The sequence below is a fragment of the Alligator sinensis genome, unplaced genomic scaffold, assembly GCF_000455745.1.
Source record: "Alligator sinensis unplaced genomic scaffold, ASM45574v1 scaffold27_1, whole genome shotgun sequence".
NCBI classification, from domain to species: Eukaryota; Metazoa; Chordata; order Crocodylia; family Alligatoridae; genus Alligator; species Alligator sinensis.
In genome coordinates, this window is record NW_005842554.1 from 836,753 (window position 1) to 856,956 (window position 20,204).

Here is a 20,204-nt window from a genome sequence, read left to right on the forward strand (position 1 = left end):
TTGCTAAATCACCCTAATTTAGATTGAAAGAAACAGGGCTAATGCTATAGCACAGTGGTCTCTGACCTTTATAAGTTGGAGACCACTTCTGGAATTTAAAAGGAATGGAAGGATCTACCATATGCCGCTGCCATGCCAAAGCAGAGGGAGAAAAAATTATTTGGGAGCATGCTTCCTCAGCAGGTAAGTCTGTGGGGGAAGGGGTGGGGGGAGGGGGAAGATCAAGACCCCAGCCCTAGCCCTATGCCCTCCCTCACCTCTGGGGCCTCGATCTGTTCCCCTCCCCCCGCCAAATGGTGGTGAGCAGGGAGCACGGTTGGAACAGGGTCAGGCCCTGCACAGCCTGGGTTGGGTGGGATGGGATGCAGCCACGAGTGGCTCATCTGGGGGGCACGGGTAGAGCGGGGGACACACATCCCAGAAGGGCACGGGGTGGGTGTGCCCCCAGAACTGAGCAGGGCAGGGCAGGGTACAGCTGCCAGCTGAGGTCAGGCTGTTCCCAGCAGAGGTTGGGGCTGTGCAGTGGTGGCAGCAGCACTAGAAGTGAGGCTACAGGGGGCTGCAGCCACCTGAAAATTTTCTATAGTGCCCTCAACTCCCGTCCCAGTGCCGCCACTGCCCAGTCTGAGTGCAGGCCCCAGCCTCTGCTGGGAACAGCACTGCCTCCCTGTCTCAGCCAGCAGCAGCAACCTGCCCTCTCCCATGCAGATCCAGGGAACACGGCCCTCATGTCCTCAGGGGAGGGAGGGTGGAAGCAGTGTTGGGCTGTTCCTGCTGGAGGCCGTGGTCGGGCTGGGTGGTGGAGGTGCTGAAAGGGGAGTTGGGGGCACTACAGTAAATTTTGGGGTGGTTGCAGGCCCCCACAGCCCCACTCCCAGTGCCACCGCCACCACATGGCCCCAGCCTCTGTCGGGAACAACCCAGCCCCAGCCCACAGCTGCAGCCCACCCCGCCCTACCCCATGCAATTCTGGGGACATGTGCCCCCCCGGTGCCCTCCCACCCTGCGGCCCCTGGATGTGCTGTTTGCAGCTTCACCCCGCCCCATCCCAGCTGTGCATAGCCTCCTCCTGCTCCAGCCCTGCTCCCTCCCTCACCCCTGCTGCAGCCACCCGTGCTGCCACACATCGGGGGGGGGGGGCACATGCCCCCTGATTTGTGCATGGCAGAGGTGGTTCCTGCTGTGGGCTGGGCTTTGCACCCTGAGCCCCACCACAGTTGGCCCAGGAGTAGCCTGATGCCACATGTGTCTGGTCACCGGGTGGGCAAGGGAGGAGGCTTAGCCCAGGGAAGGATGCATGTAGCATTGGGCTGCTCCCAGGCCAGCTGCAGTGGGGCTCAGGGCACAAAGCCCAGCCCACAGTGGGAGCTGCCTCTGCTGGACACAGATTGGGGGCAAGTGCCCCCTGGGGCCTCCACTTGGATGCACACAGCAGTGGGAGCCCTCCTCCCTCTCTGGATTAGCTGCCCAGACTCAATCCTCCCACCACCTGCCCAGCCAGGACCCCATTTACTGGGCTGCTCCTGAATCTGTCCCTTGCTGCAAGGGCTTCGATTTGGCCTCCACCCCTTCCCCCACCAACTGATGTATTGGACATGCATGCGTGCCGTCAGCGCCCCCCAGCCCAGAATAAATGGGTCAATCCCAACTGACCAAATGGTGACCACTGCTATAGCAGTTTTTCTATCAGATCACTACAGAATCCTGCAGATGTAACAGTTACATCATAACTATATAGGTATCATTATATAGGTATCATTTGATATCAATACTACTGTTATGTCTATCTCTGTCTATATAAATCCCCACACCCCTCCCACCTGCCCTCACACCCCACAAACCACACACACACACACCAGTGTTGCCTGCACTGACTGCAGAAGAGGACAGTGTGTTCCAGAGCCACACCCCCAAAATGCCACACAACTCCCCCCAACATTCCCTGTGCCCCCCCCACACAGCCACACCCTCTTACAAACTCCCCCTACCCTAAACACCCCCACACCCTCCATCCACACACATACACCCCATACCTCACTATACACCCCATCACACACTCCCACACAATATAAGACTAAGAATTTATTTTGAGTTATTATGCAATCACCTCTATATACAATATACAAACACAACTCATGATAAAGTATTTTTTGTAATAAAATTAAAATATGTTATAGTAGGTGTTTGACTTTTAGTGTATGATTTGGTTTTTTCTGGTTCTAAGATGGCACCCCTCCCACCCCCAAAAGGTAGGGACTTCTGGTGGCAAAAGTCAGGGGCTATGGGTGGGACATCCAGCCCTAAGATGGCAGCCAGGGGTGGGGCACCTGTCAAGGGGTGGTCTACCCATGCAGCCCTTGACAGCTCACCAAACTTCATTACGCGACCCTCTGCCTGAAATAATTGCCCATCCCAATACAAGATCATGCCTTAGTCTGGTTAACAACTGACAGAGATGCCTGAAATCAATAGGAGGTATTGTTCTATAGAAAAGACTAAATTGCTAAGCATTCTTATATATACCAGTCTCCATCACTCACAGCATTACATGGTTAATAATAATTTTTCAATTAATGCTTTTGCCATCATGTTTCCACACACAAGCTATTATATGACACAGGCTCTAGATTATTTGCTTTGCAGCTATTTCTAATGTTTTCTAGGATAAAACAATAAATCTTTGGCTGTACTTGCAGCTATACTTCAAGGCAGAAAGCATAACTTTTGAGGTTTTGGTGTCGAAGAACCCCAGCATAGCTCTCAACCTTACAAAGCTAAATGGGAGAGCTAAGTTTACAAGAAATCCACATTTTTTCTGGGTGTGTCTACATGTGCATTAATGCACATTAAATCTAGTTACCTCCACTGTGAGGTATTCAGGCTAATGAGCCTTACCCTGGCTCAATGCATACTAACTAAAGCATTAATGCACATTGGCCTATTTTAATGCACATTATGTAAAAAGCATGGTTTTTACATGATGCTTTAATGTGCATTAAAATAGGCTAATGCACATTAAAGTGCATGTGTAGACATACCACGTACATCTGTTGTAACTTTTTGTAAGTCAGTATTTATGATCTAAATAAGGTACAGTAATAAAAAGAGACATTCATCAGGTTTAGCAAGCAGAGGTAAATTTAGATTTAAAATAAGGGACACCCCCTGTAAAGAAGGTCAGCTGAAAAGCATGGTCCCTTGGCATGGTCAATAAGGCAATCAGAAACCACCCCCTCAGAAATCAAACTAGAATTCCAGGTAGAAAAGAGTGCAAGCACTCCAAAACCTTGAGCACACATGCTTGCTGAGGATAAAATCAACTGGGGAGAAGGAGAGGAAGGGAAATTAAAGCTGACACATGGTTATGCAAAGCGAGTCTGCAAGTGCTTCAGAATATTTCTGACAAGCGAGTGGAAGGTAATCAATACTTGTAATCAGAATATGGGAGTGAAGTAAATAGACACTGGATTCACCTGCATTTTGGATCTTTCCAAGGCCCTGAACTTGGCCTTCTACACCCTTAAGATCTACAAGTAGCTTGTTTTATGTCATTAGGTTCAAACCAGGATGTAGTCAACTTGTAAAAATCAAACAAAAGAATAAAAAAGGAATAGCAGTTTTTGAGAGCCTTAAATAGTTTCTGCCTGATTTTTGTAGTGCTGAGTATACACAGATCCTATGGAAATGAATGGCAGCAGGAGGTGCCATTTGAAGAACCATGGCACTTAGCTGTTGTAGATGACACTGCCTTTTCTTTTTAATGTTGGCATTTGTATAGTGTGCAGCAAACAAAATAAAACTAGTGGCTGTTCAATTCATTCATTGTGATGAGGTGACAACAGAGAAAAAGAACTTCAGGAAAGTAGGGAAAAAGAGGTTTGCTATCTTAACAAGTCAAGAACTGTTAGGTGCATTCTGACATACACTGTCGAAGTCTTCCAACTGGCTGGCTCCTACAGCTCTGTAAAAACTAAAAGCAAATAGAAGGTGAGCACAAGAACTGGGTACAATATAGAAAACTGCATTACAGAAGTCAGTGGAGCAGATGAACATTCACGAGTGGGATGCCACAGTTTGGCTAGTCACATTTAATCAAAAGTGACAAATAAAGCAGTCATGTATGTAGTAAAAAATTACAGTCATTGGAGAGAGAAAGGACTTTTTTTTTAAACTGTCACTGGAATGGCAGAGGCTTCTGATTTTATCTGATGGTCATGCCTTGTACTCCAACTGGCAAGCAAACAAAATGAAATAACTGAAATGTAGTTTCTGGCTAAAACACAGTGCAGTGCTTTGCACTTAATTTTTTCACAAGGCTTTTCATCTCAAAGGATCCCAGTGATCCTTGGAAACAGGATTCACTTCACCCACCACTGAAGTGCTGCCACCTCCAAGATGGAATGTAACAGCTGCTTAGCAGTGCACAGCAACATTAGATGATAGTTTAATAAAGGCACCGTGGAGGAATATGGTATCCTGTTAATACTGAAGCAGAGTGGCAAGGCAGAATTACTACTTGAAACAGTAAGCACAGCAGCTTTATGCTTGGTTTTATCAAATAAGACCTAGATTTCCTAGTTTCTGGAATATAACCAGAAGAGGCTGGCCCTTGTAATGCAGATCCCAACCTAACTTTCTGTAGGTCCTTCACTGTCATTAGTCGAGTGCCTGCCAGTATAGATATACAAGGACATACTTGGGCTGACCACTCACCTAGAAAAGCTTCTCATAGCATTTATCACAGTGGACAATGTCACGATGAATGAATATTTTGTCCAGGAGGTCTCCCATTGCCTTATGGCAAATTCCACACTGTGAAAACAAGCACAGACAATTGGACAGGGGACAAAGCTCTATTTAGAAGAATATGTATGAAGAGGATAGAGAAATAAGTCGTAGTCTCTACATTTTAATGGTGGTGACAAATGCCAAGTTGAAAGCCCTGAATCCTAAACTCTTCTACTTCTATGAGGTGCAGCACAAGTCAGGTTAGTTCAGGTTTCCCCCACAGACCTGGAATTTCACCACACTGATCTATAAGCATAAGAGAAGTAGAAGAGAAGCTCTGTAAAACTTGAGAGGTGCTAAGTAGTTTGTGCAGTGGGATGGAGTTTGCCAAAAGACAGTTCTAGTATGTGGACTGCAACAGGTAGGGGGAGAATTCATAATGAAAATGCCAGTATTCAATCCAAATGATAACACAAGAATATGTTTTGTCTATCATAAGGTCATCCAGAGATCAGAAGGTATACTTGTGTATACTGTCAAAACCTGTGGGAATGTGAGCTCCTAGTCAATGGTGGACCCAGGTCTCTTCACCCAAATGGAATACAGCATACTTTTACTTTTAAAGTTTCTAAGCAAATGCCCCAAGATTATGTCTTCACCCATGAGTCCCCTGCAGTTACTTTACACACTACGAAGTGGAGAATGACTGAAAGGAATAAGGTCCCTTACCCTAAAACAGTATTCATGACAGCAAATGTTGAGATGCTCTATCATTATCTTAGGGCAGTCTCGGATCTCACGGCCACAGTATGTGCAGATTCTATCAACTGCCCTGTGGAAATGGAGAAAAATGTACTCGTGAATCACCTTACCATGATGCCTCCATACCACAAGCATTAGCAAAGATGGTTTTGTATCTAACACCAGCATTACCATTTCTTGTGGCCGTCTACCTCTGCAGTATGAAAGCTGGTGTATATCTAGATATCAACTAGCTGTGCCAAGGGACAATACAAAAGGTAAAGGTGGGATTCCATGATTGCTAGAGTTCAAAGTTACTTCCAAAGCAGCATGGCAATGAAAAACACTGTTTCAATACTTTCTCTATGCCATTATGGTCAATGCTCTTTATTCTCTGACCACTCTAACATTTTTGAAGAGAAGCTGAGGAAAAACACAAGATTCCTCTGAACACCTACAGATATTACAAAAATTACAGAAAGATCATGTACAATAAAGTCATAAAGAATACTTCTGTATATTGGTCTACTGAAACCATTCTGGTATAATTCATTGTCTTACCTTCGTGGGGCACCACTGTGTTGGTAGCAGGTGTTACTGTACCTTGCTCTCTCTCTGTCAGTCAAATCAACTAAGCTGCCACTGAAGAAGAGAGGAAGAGAAATACCACTGCTTGACAATGTTGTGTACAAGGAATGGTCCAAATGGTTAAATGAGCAGTGCAGGGCATCCCCAAATTCTGACTGGGGATGCCCTGCACAGTACTGCTTTGAGATTTTCCAGCCGCCTGCTCTTTTAAAGAGGGCTGTTCATTACCAACTAAAAATCAAAAGGCCTTTCCATAAAAGTAAGCAATGTGCTGGTTACAGCCAGTGAACTTTCAAAGGAGAGTGAATCTTCTCTTTAGCTAGAGAAAAATACTGCATAGGGGACAACAGCAAGCTCCTCCAATCCATGCCCTGCCATCAGTGGTGCTCAGATTCTGACCCAAAGCACCACTTAGTGGTAACAAAAGATAATTTAGGCTCCATAGTCCACTCAGGCATTGACTATATTACAAATTTTTGCCTGCATAGCTTTGTTGAAAATATGACAAAACCAAGCTGGTGAACCCGCTGGTGTGGACACAGCTCAGCTGAAAGATGATGGTTTCTGCTGGAAAGGCTTCTGTCATTTGAGGTACCTTGTGGCTATCTATTGACAGAAAAACTGCTAGCAGAACTGTCTTCAGAAGCAGGTTCTACTACTGTAGTTCTGCAACAACAGTTACAATGGCAGGATCTGCTTTGTGTAGATTAAACCTCCGTACTGCACCAATGGAGCTAAATATAATAGTGAGAGTGCTAATCATAGAATCATGGAAAAGTAGGGCTGGAAGGAACCTCAGGAGGTCATCTTGTCCAGCCCCAGGCACAAGGAGGGACATCCCTATTCAAACCATCCTAGCTTATCTAACCTATTTCTAGAACTACACAAACAGCCTTGTTGCACAACTACAAGGCACGTAACGCAAAGGCACAAAGAATATTCTAACCTGCCACAAGGAAAGCAGTGGGATGAGGACACTGTCAACATGCTGCCACTGCAAGGGTTGTTAAATACTCTTGAGAAATCCAATCACGGCATATGATATTATGACATGAACATCTATGAACTGGACCAAAACCACCATCTTATTTTATACTGATCACCATGCAGGAGCAGTCTCAGCTCTCATGAACTAAGGGGCACAACTCTTTATGCCAGTTAGGCCAAGATGTTATACATGTCCTAAAAGCTATTTTAGGATATCATTGTTATTTTTATTCTATATAATTTAAAGGGCCTAAGACACTCTCCACACAAATAAAAGACATAAATCTCTGCCTCAATGCTTACCATTCATTGAATAGATCAGGCATTTCCTAACATTTCAGCTGCCTACTTTCCTTGAAAACTTTACTGTTAGAAATGCTGTGGTCCCCTAAGTAAATATCTGTGTTATTTTCAAAAATAGCACTGCATCTCTTTGAGGGCATGTCACTGCAGCAGCTTTATGCATCCAGGCTCCAAAGCATTCCCCCTGTCCATATGCTACTGCCCACATGCTCCAAACCTGGAAATGCACCAGTGAGGCTACTCTTAGAACCCACCTCTAGTATGCCTGAGGGCATCTCTGGGGACTACCTTGAAGTAGTTGCACTAGTGTATTTCTGGGCTTGGAACATGCAAGTGGGATTGGATGGATAGAGAGCATTAGGGGATTTCATAACTGTGTCTCAGTGCCAGCATGGTGTGAGCATGTCAGCACAGAGGCCTGCTTTTGACATCAGACAAGCTAGAGGTTGATAACTAGAGTCCTCAGCCACAGCAGTGTTACAATCTGAATGAAGACAAAAATCACAGCAGGCAGGCATCTTAACAGGATGTTAATTGTTTCTTTGGCTCTACTAAGTCTAGGTTAACTGAACAAAACTTAACACATGTTGACAGTTTAGGCTTAAAAAAAGGCAGTTTTACTCTCGAGTGAAAACCCACAAATACCTCCAGTTTTCTCACTGAATTAAACAATTTTTAAAAATATGCAATGAAATGCAGAGGCTTGGGAATTTCAGTATGACCCTTTCAGAGATTACCCTGATGGAGTGACCCAATTCATTCTTCACCCTGCCGAGAAGTTAACCAATGGCACCTCATACCTCGTGTAGCGTGGAGAGGATGAAAACTCACTGCTGTTCACATACTCCTTCACAAAGAGGATCCCTTTGCTAGAGAAAGAGAGAAACATCTATATCAATGGAGACATGAACTAAGCACTGTGAAAGTACAAATGTATGTTCAGGTTGATGTATATGTGGTGCACGTGCATGCATGTACATGTGTACTAGGGGTATGCGAAGCAGGCCCTATTCAATTTGGATTTGGATTCAGCCCGAATCAGGGACAGTGATTTGATTAATTAATTCAGATCACTGTCCCTAATTTGATTCAGCCAAATCCAAATCTGAAAATTCGATGCCGATTTGGAGAATCAGCAATTCGGACACAGACACAGCTTTAAATGTTTTTGTTACATACCTCTAGGTACCAGCATGGCTTGTGAACACTGCGATGGTGGGGCGGATGGAGTCCCACAGAAGTGTGGGCGGGGGGGCCTCCATGTCCTTGGTGGTGAACCCGGAAATACTTCTGGTCCACTTCTGAGTCCACTGGGAAGTGCATTGGGGGCCCCCCAGTGCCCCTCCTCCCCCCCCAGCTCAACGATCAGCTGCGGGGTGACCCAGGGTGCCCCCCCAGACCCAGGAGGCACCAGTCACTGAGCCAAGCGGGTGTGGGGGGGCCCCCCAGCAGACCCGGAAGTGGACCGGAAGTACTTCTGGTCCACTTCTGGGTCTGTTGCTGAGCATGCTGGGGAGCCCCCCCACGCTTCTGTGGGACACTCCATGCACCCCAGCAGCGCAGCACTCATAAGCCACCTGCTATTTAGAGGTATGTAGAAAAAACATTTAAAGCCGTCTCTATGTCCAAATCTCCAAATCTTTCTGAATCTCTCCAAATAGATTCAGAGGGTCCTGATTCGATTTGGAGAGATTAAAGGATCCTCTGATTTGATTCGGATTCGGAGATCCAGCCACTAAATCAGGCCGAATCTCTGCCGAATCGAATCAGGGACCCAAGCTTCGTACAGCCCTAATGTGTACCACATATATCCACAGCAAGGGGGAATGGCTGGATGCAGCTGCTGTTGGATTGCTATGGAACTGCAAGCACCATTGATAAATATTGAATATAATAACTATAAAACCAAAGTCTAATGAAGTACATCAAAAAGTCAGATTAACGAGTGGAATGTAATAATAATGACACAATTGTTGCATCTAGTTTCATCCAGTCTGGCAAAGACAGAACCACCACTTTTATATGATATAAAGGTTTAATATGCAGGGAAAGATAATGGTTATGCCCTTTAACATGACACATTGTCTATTTTAGGATTACTCAGACTGGCTGTTTTGTCACTGAAAGATCTATATTTTTATATATTGCACACTGATGGTTGTCTATTTATTGTGCTGCATTATCTATTTACTGTGCTGTAGAGAAGAGAATTAGTCGCCTTTGTACCCATTCCTTCCTTTGAAATGCTATTTTTAGAATGACCTGCATACTACCTATCTGTTTGGAACTCTGTCAGATCCTCAGTGAGACATCATGCCCACCAACTTGCTTCTAGGAGAGCAATGAACAATGGGAAAAAAAACAAACCCAGAAGCTGAGTGCAAGTGACCTTTTTCCATTTTTTTTTCATCCCTGCCTTTAGGCTATCAATAATTCTTTCTTTCTATGTGAACAAATGACATGTGAGCACAAATGACACAGCTCAGAGCAATCCCAGCCAGGTCATGAGTGGTTACAGGGCTCTGGGACCGGGGCTTATGGGGTTGGGGGTGCAGGTGTTTTTTTCCTTGATCCTTCCAGTTATGGGGCATGGGCAGAGGAGGAAGAGATGAATTGAGGCAGTAAACAGAAGACTGTGGCACTGGTGCCACCATCAAGGTTTCGGTTTCTGCAACCACAGCCCGCTCTTCAGAAAGAAAGGCAGTGATCTGTTGTGAAGAGATGGCCTCCACATCACTCCACTGGGGAAGAAGCTCTTCTTAGTCAGAATGGCTGACTTGCTCAACTGGGCTTTAAACTAAGCTTGCCAGGGGATGGGCGGAAAACCATTGGACCAAGCTCACCAAGCATCAACCGCAAAACCAGCAGGTTAGGATGCTTAAGGGAACCCGCTCTTACCCCACCCCAGGAACAGAGATTCTCCATAAGTACAAAGAAGCCTAGGGCCTCCAACGGCACACTTACATACTGTACACTAATGCTAGGAGTTTGGGGAATAAACAGGAAGACCTGGTCCTTCTGCTAAACAGAAATGACTACGATCTCATAGGGATCATGCAGACCTGGTGGGACTCCTCCTATGACTGGACACCTGGTATAAATGGCTATACTCTGTATAGGAGAGATCATGCTGAAAAAAGGGGCAGGGGTGTAGCTCTCCATGTAAAAGAGAGATACACATCCCTGCAAGCTGAGATTGGCACCCAAGGAGGACAACTGGAGACCCTTTGGGTTAGAATATGAGAAGAACATAGAGAAGGGAATACAATGGTGGGAGTTTACTACAGACCTCCAAACCAGGAACAAGTGCGAGGCTACACACTCTCGGTGCATGGTCATCATGGGAGACTTCAACTACCCGGACATCTCATGGGATGAGCACTTGACCAAATCTGATTGGTCACAAAGCTTCTTTACATGCATGGATGAGCTCTACCTGTCCCAAGAAGTTTATGGGCCAACAAGCGGCAAGGCACTGCTGGACCTGGTACTGGCCAAAGGGGGTGATCTAATCAGTGATCTAAGAATCGAACAGAAGCTGGGTGACAGTGACCAGGAGTTGCTCACTTTCACTATCCATCGCAAAGCTGGCAAGTCCTTGACTTTAGGAAAGCTGACTTTCATAAACTCAGAGGGCTTGTTCTTGAGGCCCTGAGAGGCCATGATTTGACAGGGAGGGGAGTTCATGACGAGTGGGAGATCTTTAAGGAAGCAATCCTAGAAGCACAAGGGGAGTCCATCCCCACCCATAGGAAAGATGGTAAATGGGCTCAACAACCCCCTTGGCTCAACAGGAAACTCATGGACCTCCTACATCTAAAAAGAGAGGGTTATAAAGGATGGAAGACAGGAAACACCACTAAGGAGGAGTATACTGAACTGGCCTGCACCTGTAGGCATGTGTGACTGGTGCCTCCTGAATCTGCGGGGGCACCTGCAGAAGCTGCCAACAGCAGCCCTGTTGGGGGGCACCAGCCCTACTGACAGCATCAGTGTCTGCCATTGGGGGGGGCCCCCCACCAGCCCCATCGGGGGGGGCACATGTGCCCCTGTGCATCCCTTACCAGTCGCCTATGCCTGCAGGGAAGGAACTAGAAAAGCCAAGGCTACAACTTAACTCCATCTGGCTATACAAATCAAGGACAATAAAAAGTCCTTCTTCAGATACATGGGGAGTTGAAAGAAAAACAAGAGCAACATTGGACCCCTGCTGAGCCAGCTGGGGCAGCTGACTACCGACACCCAGGAAAAAGCCAATCTGCTTAATGATTACTTTGCATTGGTTTTTCACCAGCCCAAAGGGACCACCCTGCCTAATATGATGTGGGATGACCAGGGTGAAGATGAATATATGCCCACCATTGGCATTGATCTTGTAAGGGAGCATCTTGAGAGGCAGGACCCCCATAAATCAGCTGGTTCGGATAAGTTGCACCCAAGAGTGCTAAAGGAACTGGCAGACATCATAGCGCAGCCACTGGTGACGATATTTGAGAACTTGTGGCACTCAGGGAAAGTACCTGAAGATTGCAAGAGGGCCAATGTGGTGCCCATCTTCAAGAAAGGGAGGAAATAAAACCCGGGAAACTACAGGCCAATCAGTTTGACCTCAATCCCTGGGAAGATTTGCAAAAAAATTATCAAAGAAACCATTCTTGGCAGGCTAACAGAAGGCAACATTCTGAGGGACAGCCAGCACGGGTTTGTTGTGGGCAGGTCTTGCTCGACTAATCTCATTTCCTTCTATGACCAGAAGGAAATCAACTTCTCTCTGGACAAGAGAGAAGAGGTTGATGTCATATATTTGGACTTTAAAAAAGCTTTTGACCTGGTGTCCCATGATGTCCTCATGGAAAAATTGGGCAACTGTGGCCTCAACTACTCCACAGTCCGATAGCTGGAGAACTGGCTCCGAGGTCAAACCCAAAGAGCTGTAGTTGACGGAACAAAATCAACACTGCACTCGGTGATGATTGGTGTCCCCCAAGGCTCTGTTCTTGGACCTGTACTCTTTAATATCTTCATAAACAATCTGGACACTGGTGTCTAAAGTGGACTGGCCAGGTTCACTGACAACACCAAACTTTGGGGATGAGTCTCCACACTTGAAGATAGGCTGGTGATCCAGGCCAATCTCTATAGGTTTGCAAGGTGGGCGGATGAAAACCTGATGGCATTCAATATGGAGAAATGCAATGTGCTCCACCTCAGGAACAAAGATCTGCATCACGCTTATAGGCTCGGCAATGCTACACTTGCTAGCACCATGACCAAAAGAGACTTGTGGGTCACGATTGACCATGAGATGAATATGAGGCACCAATTGGATACTGCAGCTGGCAAAGTGAACAAAACTCTAGTTTGCATCTACCGATGCATCTCGAGCAAGACCTAGGATGTCACTCTCCTGCTGTATTTGGCTTTGGTGAGACTGCAGCTGGAGTACTGCATCCATTTCTGGGCTCCACAATTTAGGAAGGACGTGGAGAAGCTTGAAAGAGTCCAAAGGAGAGCCACGTGCATGATCAGAGGGCATAAGAACAGGCCTTATGAAGAGAGGCTGTGAGCTATGGGACTCTTCAGCTGGGAGAAGTGCAGGATCAGGGGTGACTTGGTTGCAGCCTATAAGTACATAAGAGGTGTGCATCAGGATCTGGAGGAACACCTGTTCATCAGAGCACCCCAGGGGATGACAAGGTCCAATGGTCACGAACTCCTGCAAGACTGTTTTAGGCTGGGCATAAGGAAAAACGTTACTGTCCGAGCCCCAAGTCCTGGAACAAACTCCCCCTAGAGGTGGTGCAAGCACCTACTCTGGACTCTTGCAAAAAATATTTGGATGTTTATCTTGCTAGGATCCTTTGACCTTAGTTGACTTCCTGCCCCTTGGGCAGGGGACTGGATTCAGTGATCTTATGAGGTGCCTTCTAGCCCTAGCGTCTATAAAATCTATTAAATAAAATTAAGCTTTGTTATGGAAAGAACATTTTTATTTTGCATAGACACTCCCCAGGGCAAGTATCTCAAATGAGGTGTCTCTGCTTATACAGTAATTGTTCTGTTAAACAGCATAAGATTATGCCAGCCACCCCCAAACACTGCCCAGAAGAGACCCTCATTAACATCTTGCTAAAAGGTTGAATTTGCATAAAATAGAAGGTAAGGAGAGAAAACTATGGGTTTCAGCATGTAAAGTTGTAGTGCAGCCACATGCATCTGGATGGGATACAGATAAGGGCGCACATAGGTTCCACAGAGTGTATTTTGGCCTCTCAATGAATTCTGTAGCCTGCATAGAATGTGTCCTTTTCCTCAGAGAAGCAGTGCAAAGGAGCTAATTTTAAAGGAGTGAGCTGTAAATGAAATGGAATTAAGAGTATTCCTCCAGGAACCCCAGTCCAGTAATGAAGAGCAGGAAGGCCTGCACGCTAGATCACTTCCTTGTTTCATTTCATATTTCATGGATCATGAAGTACTTATTAGCTAAAGTAAACATAAGAAGTTCAATCTACTCACTGGGTCAGATTCTAGCTTTATCTTCTCCTATATAGCTTCTCCCATAGCTCACAACCTCTCTTCATAAGGCCTGTTCTCATGCCCTCTGATCATGCACGTGGCTCTCCTTTGGACTCTTTCAAGCTTCTCCACGTCCTTCCTAAATTGTCTATCTAAGGGTATGTCTAGGCTGCTCTTTAGGGTTCTAAGGGTATATTTAGGCTGCTCTTTAGGGTTAACCGTGAGTCATTTTTAAATAAGCCATGGGAATCATCCTTCTCCATCTATATTATATCTCATAGTTCACAAAGCTGTCTACATTATCCTTCTTATTTTTTAGTGCAGCACTGAGATATATCCCTTATGGAGCCCTTCCAAGAAGTAATCTGCAGACTTGTCTCTTCCTTAGGGCTTGTCTAAATTTACAGGCAGTAGAGAGAAGACATGGAATACAGAAGGGATGGAAGTCAGAAACAGGGGATTGTAGGATTGCTGCTGGTAGACTTCCTGTGCTAGAGGTTTGCATGTCCATCTAAGTTCGAGATACTCTTCAGGGGGAAGTGGGCATGGAGGTGGAGTAGTGTTGGGGTCAAACTCACACATCAAATTTCAAAGTTTCCAGGGTCTGACTGGATTTTTGTCAGGGTGAAACAGGTAATTACAGTGTCAATGACCTTATGGCTGACACTAATGATCAGTGAAGACATAACCTGTGCTGCTGGTACACCTATCCATGTGTCCCATTTTACTTCAAATAGTGTAATTCACAGGACTGTAAAACAGACTGTAGCCCATTATGATAATTTACACAAGATTCTAAAAAGTGTTCATGATAACAACCACAAAGTCATTCCTTTCCCCATTTACCTTGCAATGTTGGGATCAGACTCACACCTTTTGGCCAACAAACTGCTGTAATGAGAGGTGGCAGGAGAGATGGAGGGCCTCTCACTTGAGTTTGGAGGAAGCCTGGAAAGAGGAGGAAAGTCTAGGAACTCCACAAACCTGAACAACAACAGGAGTCAAGTCTATGTGCTGAGAAGAGGGGACAAGTAGGAATGTAAAAATCTTTACTAAAAGTTAGTTAAGTTGGACCAGTATTAAGGCCTTCACTTGCATGGACTAAAATGTTCTTTTGTCCTTTGTCACATGTAGCAGAGACTTGACAGGAAGAATTGGCTTCTCAGAGAAGTGATCCTTGGGTACAATTAAAGGCAGATCAAGTAAGATCTTGACAAGACCAAAGATCATGCAGCAACATCTCTGAGGTGGGAGGAGCAGAGCCAGATAGACAACTATACACAGCACTCTGAACAACAGGAATGGGAGAAGAAAATATCTGGCCATGGTCAACAGCATAAACTTTTATCCTTATAAAATGAAAACAATGGGATCATGTGTGTCTGCAGAGAGTAGACAGAGTCAAGGTTGTTATGGTGTCACTAGAATCAACCATGCTTAGCAACCTGTATAGGATTTATGCTTATTTTGCCTTGGACAGATGAAAAGCTGAGTTGATCCTGCCTTCAAGAAAAAATGTGGCTCCAAGGTATCTATGAATCCCATGTCCAATGCTCATACTCATTGCAACCCCCTTTGGGTGTAAATTGCAGACCAGATACTCATAGTCTACAATGTGTACATCTCATTTGTACAGACTTATTGTCTGTGAAAAACTGTAGAAAAAATTTGGGTTAGGCTATATCTCCAGCCACTTCCCATAGCTCAGAAGACTTCCTAGAGCTAGCTAACACTCAAATGTTAGATTTCTGAAGATAGTGTACTGTAGGTTCCTGATCTCCTGTTGCCTACCCTGGGATTCTTTCTTTTTCCCCATGATCTTTCTCCACGAGTTTCAACTAGCCTTGTACTACACACACAAAGTCCCCATGTAGAATGGCAGTATATCTCCACCAAGCATTGTACATAGGACACCTGTCACAACCTGGTCCCTTGTAGCATTTCCAGGGACAATTAATGTTGATGAAAGACAGCTCTGTGCATACCAGCAGATACCAGTGGTGCTTGTCATTACAAATCAACCCTCATTCACAGGACACCAATCTTTTCACTTTAATTTTTTCTGCTTTGAGCCACTGGTTTAAAATCTCAACTCAGCTTTCTGGCTCCCATCCCAAAGCATTTGCTTTCCTTCATACCCCATACCAGCCCTATCCTTTTACCTTCTGGTATTGTAGTCTGAGCTGTCTGCATAGAATGGCACCCTGTGACTTCTCTGGGACATGGTTTCAGTGCTCTCTCTAGGATGGGAGTAGTGCCTGCTAAGAAAAAGAAGAGCCATGATCAAACAATGAACTTTGTCAATGGTGGATAATCTACAAATAATCAAATATTCACTGAAGCTTCCCCTCCTCATGTCCCCAATACTGACCTTGAAACCCACAAAACACTACAGTGATTTAAAATACATTTGTGTTAATAGCAGTGCACCGAACATGCCTGTTTCAATTCAAAATAGTACCATGCACTTAAGATATCAAGCAAATAAAGTAGTAGGACATGATTTGTACTAACAAATAAGGCTTTCACCTCACTGAGTGCTTACCTTTCCATGGCAGGGTCAAAATCATTGGCCCTGCTGGCAGGTGGGCTCTCATACCTGGTATATCTGGGACTACTTTCTTCATAATCTGGGACAGACCTAAAAAAGCAAAAATTCTAATAATACCTCCCACGCCAGTCTAGAAACATTACAGGTCTCAGGTTGATTCACTTATATTTTGGCTGAATAGTGATATTTTAATGTACTTCATGCCCCGCCCCCCTTCCCCTCTCTCTGCAATTACAGCTAATCATTTGCAGTCCAGAAGCAATGTAAGCAATACCTGCAGGAGCCACCACCAACACCTCCTAATGAAGTTAAGGTTTCCTTGCCTAGTAGCCTGTAAGTGGGTTTGGGTTGAATGTGTTTGGATCATCCAGGGTTCACAAAAAAATACCACTGCAACTTTTGCAGTTCCCAGATGCTGAGGAGCTGACCCTGATGTGGCAACCAAAACATTTCAAGCAGTCCAGGATGGATCCAATTGGGGAATATTTTTAAACTGCAGGCAGACCTCTGTTTTTTTCAGATAACGTAGAATTTTCAGAAATTCTTATTCTTCTCTTGCAAGCTCTTTGGGGGACAGATCATGTCTGTACTGCACCCATACTTCACCCAAAGTCTCGGAGGAAGCACAATGGCAGATCCCCTGAATCTATGTCCAGAACCTCACCAGCTACCAGGCCATCCTTCTTCTCCATGTTCTGGGATAGCTGGTCATGCTAATCCACATGTCACTTATCCCACCATGTATAAAAGTGGCTTCCATAGTCAGTTTCACATTTCTATATAATAGTTCCCAAGCCTGGACCAGAGTTAAGTACTTTCAAATTTGCCTTCAGACACCTCCCTAAGCAGCTCACTTAGTTTTCCCTGTGTATTTTCCTCATTCCCAATCTCCATACCTTCCAACGTTGTATACTGTTCTTTCTAGGTAGGATGATATCCTTTGATTGGGCTCTGACATAATGAAATTTTGTTTCTGGCTGTCCATATGTGAGGACATCACATGATGGGTACTGACAACATTCTCCTTAGAGTAAGAGCTGGACCTGTTAAAGAATTAGAGATACCACAGCCTTTAAAGTCCTCCAGAGAATGGATTTCTTTTTTCTGATTAGTAATTGTTATCTCATTCATATTCTATATTTTCTCCTATGATGCTAGAGTAGATATTCCCTAGATGGTAAATGAATACACAACTAAATAGTGTTATAAGTAGTGCTTGCAGTTAATCATATGACTGGGAATAAAGATGAACAAACATGCTGAGGGGGAAATAGTCTTGCCCTACTATTATCATTATTGTAAATAGTTTTATATTACAAGCAGAACTCCATGGCTAACATAGGCAGCCACTTAATTCATAAAAATAACAGGTACCGTTTGCCATCTCCCATTGATATACATATTAAATGCTCTGTTTAAGCTGCATTAAGTTAACTGACTAGTGCCTACAGAAACAGTATGTATTCCGCTGTTTGCGCCTCCTTCTGCCTTCTTACAGAGCAATTGCTTTGCCATTCACAGGTTGGTAAGCTCAATTAATAACTCCACTGCTAGTCAGTTTCAGAGCCATTATTGACAGCCCTGAAATAGACTGATGCTAATCAGTTTCATAGCCCCCTATTAAAAACAGAGACACTGGGCACATCTGCACATGCATTAATGCACAGTAGTTACTGCGTATTAAGTTTAGTACCCTTAACAACAGGTACTAAACTTAATCTGCAGTAACCAGCACTACTGCATGGTAGCACTGGCACATGCCTTTTATGTGACTATAATGTGCAGTAGACATTCTACTATGCATTAGTGCAGTAGCATGGCTTTTGCCATGATGTGTTAATGTGTAGTAGAACTAGTCTACTGCGTATTTAGTGTTTGTGTAGATGTGTCCATTGACTACCAGCTATTAGTTTTAGTGCTTTGCTCTTTCCTGCCATGTTTGTTGCTACAACCATAAAACTGACAATAATACACAGCACTGAAAGAGGCTGAGATGGGCTACAAGGTTTAGCTGCCCATTGCGCATATTAGGCAGCCAGCTTTTTGTCATATGAGCATTTGGAGTTTTTCCATTAACTCTAATACTGCTAGAATTTTACTCATAGTACAAATCAACGAATGGGGGTGACAGGACATAAGGATTCAAGAACCATCCGTATGGTACTGGCTTCTTACTTTACTGTGTTCAGATCAGGCTCATTGTGACTCATGGCTCTAGGACTGTCATGACTGGTCCCCGCTGGGGTGGAAAGTCTCTCTTCATAAGCTGGGGAAGTCCTGATAAAGAAGGAAAAGGCTTATCATCACCTTCAGCACCTGTTCCTGACACAATTTGCTGAGAAAGTGAGATCAAACAAGGTTATTAAAAATTGACTCCATTAGTAGCAGTGTGTCAATATGTGGTGTGTTACTGCCATGGTATCTTTTTTTAGAACATCTTAATGTACACCCTTCTCTTCCTAGTGGTGAAGAAACAGGCATTTGCACTGTCTCTGTTGAGACTAAGGTGGGACTAGATCATGAGGATACAAGATGTAAACACAATACATGTGTGGGCTTAGTCTCAGCCTCCTTACCTTGACACGTTCAAATCAGGTTCATTGTGCTCTACATGTTGGATCTCTGAAGTACAGATGCTGCTGTCTCTAGATGTGGGGCTAGATCTGCTAAAGAAGGAGAGTCATTACAGTCTGCAAAGTGTTTTTGATTTTGTGGCAGTGCACCTTTGGGTCTTGGGCATGACCTCAAACTGCACCCTGCTGGGATAGGGATGCCTGGCAGGACTGCCACTGGCATGGCAGACCCACTCAAATACCAGGACCACTCACCTCCCCAGTGAAAGGCAAGTTGGGGCACCTTAATAACCCCAGCCCCCACAACACTGTGGGCAAGGGGGCCAGGCACGGCTATGGCCATCTGAGCCCCAGGGGGTATAAGACCCCAGGAAAGGAGTGGCCACCTGAACCCACAGGGGTGAAAGACCTCAGAGGCCCCAGCAGGGGATAGCCAGAAGGGCAGCACATGGGCCAACCCTGATGAAATTAAGTTGTAGGGTGTGAAGATCCCAATAAGGGGCTAGGATAGAGTTAGCCCTCCATTTGGTGAATTGACTAGCCACTACCCAGGTAAGGGTCATGAGAAAAGCCCAAAAGACTGCATGTCACCACCCGAGGTGTGACTTGAATAAGCCTGATGGCCTATGGGGCTGCTCAAGGGAGCAGGGCAGAGTGAAAGGGGCACAGTATTGTGAGGTGAGCAAGAGACTCTGTGAGAGAGTGTGGACTGCAGGAGGCCCCAGTGAGAGTGGGCAGTATGAGTGAATGAGACCTGACATAGGACTAAGTCAGCCCAGCTTTAGGCCAGGAGCATAGTGATATACTGAATGCCATCTGCGAGGCATGATCCATGGTGTAGGGGTAGTACGGAGTCATGGATAGTGCCTCCTAGCATCAGGGCATGTAATGGGCAGCCTCCCAGATTTACTACTAGCTTAGTGTAATAACAAAGTCATGGCAGGAGAGACTGGGTGGCCCGCCCCCATGGACAGGTGGGTGGGCCGGCTTGAGAGCCGGCCCTGAGCATGCCCCCTGTCACAGATACTAGCTGGGAGAATCTGACTGTGAAGAAGCAAACTGTCTTACGAAGGATCTGCCTCAGAAATATGTGAGATCCCAGTGTGGCAAGAAGCCAATATACTGCACAGTGATGTGGAAGAGAAAGGAAAAAAAGTATCTGAATTCAGGGTCCATGTTAAAAACTGTTTCTAGGTTGAACATTTGAAAATTTGACC

The 20,204-nt window shown here is 45.2% G+C and overlaps 1 protein-coding gene across 1 annotated transcript in view; it reads right to left on the minus strand.

Annotated features, from left to right (window-relative positions):
* Window positions 1–2,031: 2,031 nt before the first annotated feature.
* The window catches only part of ZNF185 (zinc finger protein 185 with LIM domain), a 91,930-nt gene continuing 73,757 nt past the window's right edge, over window positions 2,032–20,204 (minus strand). Inside the window, exons 25-35 of the mRNA XM_025213861.1 lie at window positions 18,991–19,080; window positions 18,590–18,691; window positions 17,311–17,457; window positions 16,409–16,504; window positions 16,026–16,124; window positions 14,710–14,811; window positions 8,148–8,216; window positions 6,031–6,111; window positions 5,458–5,560; window positions 4,714–4,812; window positions 2,032–3,970 (exon numbers count right to left, since the gene is read on the minus strand). Of these exons, the coding sequence (XP_025069646.1) occupies window positions 4,714–4,812; window positions 5,458–5,560; window positions 6,031–6,111; window positions 8,148–8,216; window positions 14,710–14,811; window positions 16,026–16,124; window positions 16,409–16,504; window positions 17,311–17,457; window positions 18,590–18,691; window positions 18,991–19,080 (988 nt within the window). The 3' untranslated portion in view covers window positions 2,032–3,970. The remainder of the gene's footprint in view (window positions 3,971–4,713; window positions 4,813–5,457; window positions 5,561–6,030; window positions 6,112–8,147; window positions 8,217–14,709; window positions 14,812–16,025; window positions 16,125–16,408; window positions 16,505–17,310; window positions 17,458–18,589; window positions 18,692–18,990; window positions 19,081–20,204) is intronic.